This window comes from Labeo rohita, unplaced genomic scaffold (genome assembly GCF_022985175.1).
Source record: "Labeo rohita strain BAU-BD-2019 unplaced genomic scaffold, IGBB_LRoh.1.0 scaffold_216, whole genome shotgun sequence".
NCBI classification, from domain to species: Eukaryota; Metazoa; Chordata; class Actinopteri; order Cypriniformes; family Cyprinidae; genus Labeo; species Labeo rohita.
Window position 1 is genome coordinate 14,095 of NW_026128396.1, and position 11,156 is coordinate 25,250.

The 11,156-nt window shown below is 37.1% G+C and overlaps 1 protein-coding gene across 1 annotated transcript in view; it reads right to left on the minus strand.

Annotated features, from left to right (window-relative positions):
* Positions 1-4,590: 4,590 nt before the first annotated feature.
* The window catches only part of LOC127159433 (uncharacterized), a 34,834-nt gene continuing 28,268 nt past the window's right edge, over positions 4,591-11,156 (minus strand). The window contains exons 2-5 of the mRNA XM_051102254.1: positions 8,580-8,867; positions 8,276-8,428; positions 8,039-8,112; positions 4,591-6,553 (exon numbers count right to left, since the gene is read on the minus strand). Coding sequence (XP_050958211.1) covers positions 6,500-6,553; positions 8,039-8,112; positions 8,276-8,428; positions 8,580-8,867 — 569 coding nt within the window. The 3' untranslated portion in view covers positions 4,591-6,499. The remainder of the gene's footprint in view (positions 6,554-8,038; positions 8,113-8,275; positions 8,429-8,579; positions 8,868-11,156) is intronic.

Here is an 11,156-nt window from a genome sequence, read left to right on the forward strand (position 1 = left end):
TAACACAGCATATCTATTTAGAGAGAGAAACACACATGCATATGTCATAGAATATCGTTCTTAATATTTCACACATATAATAGGCCTTTTTTCATATTTTACAGAAATAAAACTGTTTTTGGCAAGCATCAGCATTTATAGAATCAGTGGGTCCTTTCACAGTAAAAACGAGGAAGTTAAATTGTAGAAGTCTGTTCACTCACACATTCCTACACACTATTCACAGACTAACACACATTAAAAACAAATGTCCAGTTATAGATTTGTATGCACAAGTTGTTTGTTTACCAGAAGATGAAACCACATTTCTATCCAGAGTTAAAGAAATTAAACCAAAGCAGGTTTTAGTTTGACTCACATGGAGCTGTTCGAGTATCACATGCATTCAGTGAATTACATTCATGAGAAACTGCATAAAAACATTAAAATTGTTTGCTAAAGATATTTGTGATGAAATCATATGTAAACTTTCATTTTGCAGACTCAAGATATTTCTGTAGATTTTCTTTACACCCTCAGAATAATGACCATCATCTTGCTAATAACAAAAACAAGATATCTGCTTCAAGCCCATGACTTGTTACGGTCGCTGTACAAATACACAAGATCGCTGTGGCAAATATCAGGGCTAGCTGCACGCTGACTAAGTGGCGCTTTTGCTGTAACACTGTGGGGGCGGTTAGCTAGGCGTTGTGCATGCTGCAATGCAATCAGTTCCTGGTCATGCACCGGTAACTGTTCAAGGGAGAACTAATCATGCTGCAACAGCATCTCATGGGCTGACATGCCACATGACCGAATGCGGCTATTTAACTGAGCAACAGCTACTGATAATAGCAAGGGGGTTGCGACCCCACAGTGTGGTTCTAGTCACAAAATCTCACCCTGTAGCTCATGGATGGCCTTTTTGGCCACCGGATTTTTGTTGATATTTTTAGCATTGCCAGCCTCAATGGCCAGTCTGCATTGAGTAAGCACTGTGTCCTTGGGCAGTGCTGAAAAACCTGGTGCTGGGTCAGTTCTAACTATAGCAAAGGGGTCATCGACACAGACACAAGCATACAATACCATCCCACAACGACTCCTTCTGCTCGTCATCAATTAACAAAGCTGCTGTGAAAGATGTCACGCACTCACAAAAGACCCGACTGGTAGACCCGACTGTCTCAGGTGGGTCACAGCTGGACTGTTTCACCTCGATCACTGGGGACTTCACCAGTGCATCACATTGGTGACATCCCTTACTGGTATGCTGGATAGCCGAATCCAAGTCCAGTGTGTAGAAGTACCGGCTAACAACGAGTCTCAACTGGTTAGCCGAGGGTTGATCTAACCTGATGTGCAATGACATAAGCAACCCATGCAATACTGACCTCGGAACGATGATGCATTTGGTAGTGTTTGACAGTGGAGTGTCATGCTGCACAACTAATAGTCCATCATTTGCTAAGGTAACAGTATTCAAATACCGTTTCACATCTTTGACATTGATAACTCTCTTGGAAGGGCATGTACCCTGCCGAAGATGTGCATGTTCCCTACAGAGGTCTGGACACTCAGATTGAATAGACTCCCACATGGCTCTGTTGGCAAAGGGCACCTTTTGAGTTCCCCACAAGATGTCGGCAATGTCAGTACGGCATACGGCGGAAACCAAGGATTCACGAACGAAGCTACACACCTGACATGCAGGACTGTCACATTGTGCAGCATGGCGAATAGCATAATCTGAAGGGAGAATAGCAGCCCCAGCAATATGACACACGGAGACTTGAAAGCGGCTTGCAGTAGACAAGAAAGTAGTAACACATGGGCTCGCAGAAAATTCCCCCCTACACAGCTTCTCAAAGGCCTGTACACACTGTTTATTGTATAATATATGAGCCAAAATGTTTCAGGGCAGCGGCTATAGCTAGGGCCTCAATCTCACACGGGATCCAATTGATCTGATTTTTGCTAAGCTTAGCGTTAAAATGTCCGGTGACCAACAGCTATTCCCCCCTTGTAACGTACATTGTCGTGCCCAGCCCTGGATCCCTGAGAGCACCATCGGTGACAATCCAGAGCTGATCATCAGGTCGTGGTATCACAGCGCAATTGGCAAGAGGCCAATGTTGCAATGAAGTGTGAACTGGTGTGGACTGGCGCGAATAGTACTCTGACTCTGAGCAACAATAGTCTTACTGAAAGTCAAGCACAGATTGCATACCTGGAGGACCACTAAGACCTGTTTCCAGACTGCAAAAGGATCCTCAAGGGTATCAGCATCACAGTACAGGTCGTCAGCGACTTTGGCCACCCGGCTCTGTTGAAGGAGGTCGCAGAGTATGCGACAGGTCAACTACCTCTAGTGCGGTTTCTGAGCCGGGTATGCCCATTGCACTCCTGGCATACACACAAACTCCTTTAAATTGCGTGACCACTCCGCAGTACTTCATAGAGGATTTGGAAAGTGGAATTTGATAGAACGCCTTGGTGAGGTCAGTCGCAATGATATACCTCCACTGAGCTATCAAACGCAGTGTGGCATTTCACATTCGGCATTAGCAACGGTTGGGGTTTACTGTAAGGGCCCACATCGGCGAATGTTGTAACAAGGCAAAACCCGCCGTTAGACAGTCATAATGCCATCAGGGTCTAATGAGATAAGGTCAGAGAACAGTGTTGTGCTGGGCTTGCGAGCGACAGCTTGAGGAACGTCCAACTGGGCTTGTTCAGTATGGGACTCCAGGATGTAGGTCATGCAAAAACGGCGTACATGATCATGTTTGCTAATGCCCTGTGGTGCATCAGTCAAATTGGGAATTCAGATATTTCCGGAAACCCCTACAAACAATGATGGAGCAAACCAGTGGGTACAGTCTTCATGCGGCTCAACAGTGAGCTCCTCGTTAACCTCCGCAAGTACTGCAGCAAGTTCAAGCTCAACAAAGTCCCCAGGCCACACAGTATGTGACGAGGTAGCACGAAGCACATGAGCTCACCGAATAGCATGTCTGTCTCCTAACTCCATTGGTGCCATACTCGTACGTATCTGATCCCACACAGACCTGATGCCTTGCAGGGCAGATAGAGATGTTGTTACATTCCATAAAGGGGATGCCAGCGAGAATGTCCGAATCCAAGTTTTCTACTACGAGTCCATCAAAAAAGAGCATGTGTCTGTCTCTTTGAAAATGTGTGCGTATTTTTCCAACCACCTTCAATGGCGAGGAGCCATTTGCCTGACGAGCTGACTGTGTACTGCTGGAGACTCTAAAGCCCAGTTTGATGGCATATGCTGCTCTTATCATGTTTACAGTTGCACCACTGTCGATGGTCAGCCTAACAGGAACCTGACCGTGGAAAGCTTCGAGGCAGGGTGATTGCATGATGTGAACACGCTGTACCGCCTTAGGATTGCAGGATATGTTTTTGCTGTCATCCTCTGACTCGCTGTCTGACAGACACGGAGAGCCAGCAACTAGCTGCGCTCTGGCAATGAAAGCTTTGTCTGGAGGAGGCAGGAAAGGGCACTTACTGAAGAAGTGATTGTCAGGTCTATGAGCCTCCTTACAAAGAGAGCAGGACTTCCTAGATCAACCCAATGATGCTAGCTTCTGTCTTGGAGGGTTAGACACAGCTGAGCACATAGCCCTGGCATCTTCTGACAACTGTAGTTCATCCAGTGATAAACACAGCGCTTGAGATATCTCCGGTTTGATGGACGTCAGAGTGCATGACTGTAACTCCGTACCATACCTCTGCTTTACAAGCTTTGGCAAATCGCTGTGACACGAGAGAGTAGTTTAGTCAAGCCTTTAATGGTGACCGCTAACACAACAGTAACAACAAGAAGCCAACACGAAAGCTCAGCCCGAGCCATCGGGGTCACGAACAATTTCAGGAGTCACGTCACGGTCAACGTCACACTTCACATACTGGCGGAGTCCATCCGAGTCCAGAGACAGTTGACGGAAATGTCACTGACTTGATGCATTATCATGAAAGTGATATTCAGTATTTGCATGTGTTTTTAAGTCTTGTCTAGTAGGCTACTTGAAAGCAGATGAGTTTATGTGTGCGCACACACTCAAAGCGCGCTCACATAATGCGCCTCTTAGTCAGCATGCGAATGCCGAGTTCTCTGTCGCTTTTAATAGGGTCTGTTATTGCTACACATATGCTCGTCTTAGAGACTATTCATGTAAATGAAGTCGGTTTTGTCTTAAGTAAACCTGAACAGTTGTGTGAAATATGATGCGTCAAAATATTTAATCTGTGTGTCAGATCTTAAAGCGACAGCAGACGTATTAAAATTTTAAACAGAAGACATCACTTTTCTTGACTGAATCATTTATTAATTTTTTATTTTAATCATTTTATTACTTCAAGAAATGTCTGTAGTAGTCTATTTCTGTAATAACCTTTAGATAGACCAAGAAATATATATATATATATTTCTATAATAGCCTTTATATATATATATTTAAAAAAATTATTTAAAAAAAAATATATATATATATATATATATATATATATATATATATATTATTATTATTTTATTTTTATTTTATTTGTATTTTTTCTTAATTTCTTTATTTTCTTAATTATTTCTTTATCCTGTTGTTTTTAATATGCCTACTTGGAGTGTTTACTTGCCTTCAGTAAGCTTGAGAATGTTTTACTTACATTAGTTGATTAGTTTTTGCTGTAAATCATTATTATTTTTTAAACATGGTGGCAATTTCTAGCTTCAAAGAAAAATCATTTTTCTAACATCTTTGCAGCAGTAGTTTTAATGGGTCCAAAACCACCTTGGGTGTGCATGATTTTCTAATAATTCAATGGCACATCATCAGTTTTTCTTTATATAATGTAATTTATTGTAATTAATGTAACTATAAATGCATTCAAAAATAAAACAGGTGTGAGTTTGCTGTGACTTATGGAAAGTATATATACACATAGTTTTATACACAGTGTGTCATTGTAAAGACTAGGTTTATCCCTCACAGTCTCATTTTCATCCAAGAAAAAAAAAAAGACATATAAAACCCAAAACACACACAGCCACAATCAGAAATAAAAGAGGTGCATTTTCTGCTCTTAAGGTCCCATTCACCAAGATACCTACTCCTTTACCCCCACCCTTGAATTTATACATTTACTATATCAATGAATAAAGTCAAGTACCACCCTATAATTTATCACATTCTAAAACCTGTTTCACTCTGAAATATGTCACAAGACATAACTTCTGTTACATGACTTTAAGTTTGCTAAGCAGACCACGACACTAATTATGAGATGCTGTGAAATCAAAAATCAAAATCTCAAGATCCACTAGAGGTTTGTTTTTCTTTGCTTTTTGCTTTTCAATTCACATTGCATTTTTCTAGTTAAAAACAGGGGTGCCCAAACTCTGTCCTGGTCCTTGGTTTAGCTCAACTTGCCTCAACACACCTGCCAGGGAGTTTCTAGTATGCCTAGTAAGAGCTTGATCAGTTGGTTCAGGTGTGTTTAATTGGGGCTGGAGCTAAACTCTGTAGGACACTGACCCTTTAGGACCGAGTTTGGGAACCCTTTGGGTTAAAACAATGTTAAGATACTGACAAACAGTAGCGTTTACTTGGACTCGGACTCGGCCCTTTGGGACTCGGACTTGAGTCTGACTCTGCCCATTTTGGACTCGACCGGTTAAAGACTCGGACTCGACTTAGGTGGACTCGAACCCAACACTAGTAGTAACCATGATTCTGGTTTTGGTGCATTGATTACCATTTGTAACCACAGTTTTATTACAAATACCATTGTTGATTTGTGGTTAATATAGTTGTAACTGTAGTTATCATGTTTTTTTTTTTTTTTTGTGTTATTTATGGTAAAACCACAAAGAATCACTAGTTCACTTCACGCTGCATGAAGCGCTATTGCTGTGACAGAGCTGTCATTTGTTTATGTGACGGATTGCCTTGAGATCAGATCAAACACGAGGTACTCATAAGCCAGCTCATAAAAACTGTCAGTGACAGTTACTGACGGTATTGAAAGGGCGCACAATCAGGTGAAATCCAGTAAGGGTCATACAGTACGAAATTTTTGCACGTTAAAAAATAAATATGACCTCACGTCGTGTCAATCATGTTTACACCCTGCCTACAAAACGTTTGTCCATCATAAAAATTTGGACCAGTTTAAATTTTCTGTTTACGCATCCGTAGCAAGCATTTTGATAGGAAAAGATGACGAATATGAAAAAACACATAGGTCACCTAAGTAACTAAGTCATGTATAAATTTATTTGAATATATAACCTAGGGTCTGATTTTATCCCAAAGCTGAGCATACATAACAATATCTTAGATAAGTTTATCTAAACCCTAATGTAGTCCTGGTGACTTTTTTTTTTTTTTTTTTTTTTTTTGCAGAAAAACAGCTTTATAGTCTGCTGTAGCGGTCTTTGTAGCGTGCTTGTAAACCGTACTGACTGTGATTGCAACGTGAATAAGGAATTTGATCAAGTTCTTGGGACGATGCCTGCATACACCACCTCCTCCTCCTGTTTGACTCCCTGAAAAAGACATAGAAGGAAGAATAGGATGCATATTAGATCTGTTAATTTTGCAAAAACATTTGCAAAAAAATGCATTGTTTGCTGACATATCAAATATTCGGTGTGGTAATCTTCAGCATGCTAAGTTTTGTTGTTCAGTATGACAAAAAAATCTGTCACATGGTTTAATTGGCATATTTGACAAAGTGCTGCACAATTGAATAGATACAGAAACAGTTTGAAGAAACAAATTTTTATAATTGCATATAAATTTCAGAGGTCATTCACATTTTTGCTTTGCATGGGGTGTTTAATTCAGATTATTCCGGTTGTTTTAGTAATTCTACCCAGCAAAAAAATGTAACATGTCTCCTTATACAAGAAAGCGGTTAAATTCTTAGTTTATTTGTCATGTTTTATTTGTCACTCACATTTATGCATATATCAGCAGAAATATGCCACTTTTTTCTCTCACATTGGCTTTCTGAAGGCCTCAGTTTCCGGCGAAACAGTTTAAAAGTGCATGGTTAGCGACAACACGCTTAACTATAACATGTTAACTGTTAGAGTTTTTACACTTGTTTTAATGAAGTTGAGAGATTTGTATCTGATCCAGTGTTTTTCCTCCGTTTTTTTTTTTCCTTTTTGGTCATTTCTTTAATAAAATAACTGTTTTTAAATCTAAACTTACTTATTAACTATTGAAGCTAGGGGGTGGGCTATGTGACTTTTTGTGCCGGAAATAAGGTTGCTGTAATATAAGAATGAATAAGAAATAAAAATACTACATAATCTAAAATACCATATTCACTAATAAAAAAAAAATAATAATAATAATAAGTTTTTTGTGCCTTTAATAGCGCTTCTCCTTTTCCATTTTTCTTTGTTACTCTAATATGTCAGATAACTTTAAGCTTTACTTGGTAAATGGATATATTTGCATTGTTACATGAATATAAACTATATAGCAAAATCTGTAAACTGACATTTCGTATCAGTATCAGTAAATTAAAAAGGTCTTTGCTTAACAGCTTTTCCACATAGAGAACTTCCTGTTTTCATGTTAACCATCTTTGCATCAGGATATTTTCTCACAACTAACTTCATTTTTTCCTGATTGACATTTATACTGTTGGGCCATTTTTTGTGGCTGTATGAAGTCAGTTCCTCTCAAATTACCCAGAATCACACTGTGTTTCTTGCAAGAAGTGTCACAATAATTTTTATTTTATTTTATTTTATTTTATTTTATTTTATTTTATTTTATTTATTGCATACATTTGTTTCAAAAGTATTATTAAGTAATTACTTAATTCATATTTCAGAAAATATGTACTTAACAACAACAATAATTTTTAATTATTATGAATAGTACTGCTGACAAAAATTATTATTATTATTACAATAATACAATAATAATAATAATAATAATATAAAAAGCTTATGGGACATAAACATCTAGTTGAATAAATATGCATTAATGACAGTTATAAATTCTCTTACCGATTTCTGTGCTTTCCGTTTGTAGAATGTTGGATCGGCGTAAGTGATCTCTTCATTACGAGTCTGATCTGTTCCTATAATAATAATTAAATCAACACAAAAACAACAACAAATTGCTATCTTAAATTTGTTTCTTTAAAAAAAACACTTGATTATTTTTTATTATTATTATTATTATTATTGTTTTATTTCTATTGTTATACTTTCACAGATGCTTCAGCAATAGGAAACTCTTACCTTCTTGGTCTGTTTTTCTGTGTCTCTTGCAGATCCAGAAGATCCCGACAGCAGCTACAATAAACAGAGATCCAGCAACAGCTGCCAAGATCAGCACTGTATGAGTTTCAGAGCCTAGAGGATGTGAAGTAGAGTTTGAAGTAGACTGTGGACCTGGAGTTGCAACGGATAAAGAGAGTGATTAGTGTGAGTAAATGTGTCTGATCTATAATTAACACTATAAACAGAAGCACAGTTGACTTTCTAATATACAGGTCAAGCTTTTGCTGTCCTAATATGGCACAACATTATACTATTCACATACCTGAACATGGTTTACAGAGTTTGCTAATGTCCAGATGTTGAGTCTGGTTGCTGATGGGATTGTTTACCACACAGCTGTAGGTGTTTTTATCTGTATATTTCACATCTAAAGAAAGGCTTCTGCTGAGATCAGACACACTGATGCTGGACAATAAACTGTTTCCTTTGTACCAGGAGAGAGTTGCATGACCCACATTCACCACTGAACACAACAATGAACAATTCTGCTGTGATGATGATAAAGAACATTGTGAAGAGTCTCTGCTGATGACAGGAACAGGCAGACGAGCTGAAATAAAGGGAATGAAAATATGCAGGGTCTAATTTACAACAAATAATGCTTGATTTTTATCATGAGAGTAATTTGTCTCTTTGGGGTCTGTTCTTCCTCTGTAATGCTAATGTTTCTGGAGTTTGACAGCAGTCCTTTAACTAATGGCAGGTTGATCCCAGGTTGGATCCCAGTATATTTTTTAACCCTGGCTCATAAAAATACCTGTATATACATTATTGCAGCACTGTATTGATGTACCTTACTGCACTTTTCGCAGCAGTTTCAAAGTGAAACATCCAGAAAGTGGTGCTAAAACACACATTCAATACATGACCACGACACGTTTTTATTACGCTGGTACAGACACATATTGCTGCATTTTTATTAAACTGCTTGAGGTAAGTATTCAAATATCCGGGAATGTGTCACTGAAGGTTAATGCTCTGTTGTGTTGGAAATATCCCCTAAACCAAACCCAACCCTATAGTGTTAACAAATGCAAAAAGTGCAACGGCATATCACGCGAGCTACCGAGCAAACCTACTGAATTAGAAAACTCATGCATATGAAGCTGACACTGTTCAAAAGTATCCGTTTTCAAATCGCACAGGATTTAACATTTTTTTGAAGTCATAACATAATATAATGCAACTGTGTGAAAATTTGGCTTAATCAAAGCTCTACCTGTTGTCATAGTTTTACCGCCTCTAGTGTTCATTTTAGCTGGAAACTGCAGAGATTCTTACATATAGGTACATTTTTCAGTTTTGCAGAAATGCATACAGAAGCACGTATTTCCAGTGAGCCTACGTTGATATTTTTAATCACTCCTGTTAAAAGACTAAGATTAATGATAAAAAGGCCAGATTTTACTGTTATTCACTCTCATCTTATCAGCTGCTTTGAATTAATAGTGGTGTCAATACATTTAAAAAAATTAACAAATTAATCACAATTTTTTTTCTGAAATTAATCGTGAAATTAATCAAATTAATGTAGAGACAGCTTAAAGGAAGTATAATTTTGATATTTGTTTAATGTCAGCTTTTTTTTATGACTGAAGGCAAGTATCACTGATACCAACTGATGTCTCTAATATTATTTTCCATTGATTAAAGCCATTTAAAATTACAGTATACTTAAGAGCTTTCAAATTAACATTTTTTAGACTTGTAATTTAAGTGAACTTAAAACAATCTTCACATAAACCCATAGCTACCTGTGCCCTTCAGCAAGATAGTCAAATATAGTCAAATTTACTAAAATTATCAAACACTAAAATGTAAATTAAATAAAAGATAAAGCTTAAAACTACAGTAGTTATTGATTTTCTCTTTTTTAATTGTGTTCTTTAATTAACAGACATCACAGCAGTTGGTTATTAGGATATTTTGGCTGCTGTTACTTTAAAAGCTGCTGCTGCTGAACTGCAGCAGATCTGATACTGCTTTAAATGTAACTCTTACGTCATATACACTTACATGGACAGTTTTAAGGCAGATTTAGGTGCCTTTTTTGTAACTTCATGACTTAACTGATGACGTAACTACGTAAATAAATAAATAAATAAATAATAATCATAAAAATAAATAAATAAATAAATAATTGCCTGCGTGCCATGCTCATTTTGACACCAATAAGTTATAGTTCTCAATTTCAATAATCATGACAATTCTTTAACTCTTACAGTACTTACACTGACTCTTACAGAAGCTTTGTACAAATGTATTTGCATAATATGAAAATAATTAATTTTAAACCATATTAGCCTAAACTAGATTTTTACATTTATTAAAGAAAATGTGAGCATCTGTGCAAAATTTGCTACCAACATATTTCAAGGACGTTGACAGGTAAATTAATTGAAATATTAAGCATAACTGATTAATATTTAAATCTTTAAAATACAGCCGACTACTCAGGCGAGACACTGCTATGATAATGTACACACTTTTATGATTTTCTGTTAAGCCACCTTGAAACATTGGCTATTCTGAAAAACAACATACAGATAAATTTAAAATAGTATAATTGTTTTTATCCCAAATTTAGCCTTGTTAAATGGAATTTAATTTTTCATTATAAATAAATGAAAGTAAGGGTAACACTTTACAATAAGGTTCTATTAGTTAATGTTAGTTAATGCATTAACGTTTGATTTTAATATTTTCATAGTTTTAATGTATTCATAATTAATAACTTAATGTATTAATAAAAGTGCTTTAAAATTGTTTTTCATTGTTCATGTTAACTAACATACGTAACAAATGTTAAAAATTGTTAGGTGTTGCAGAGACAGTCCAT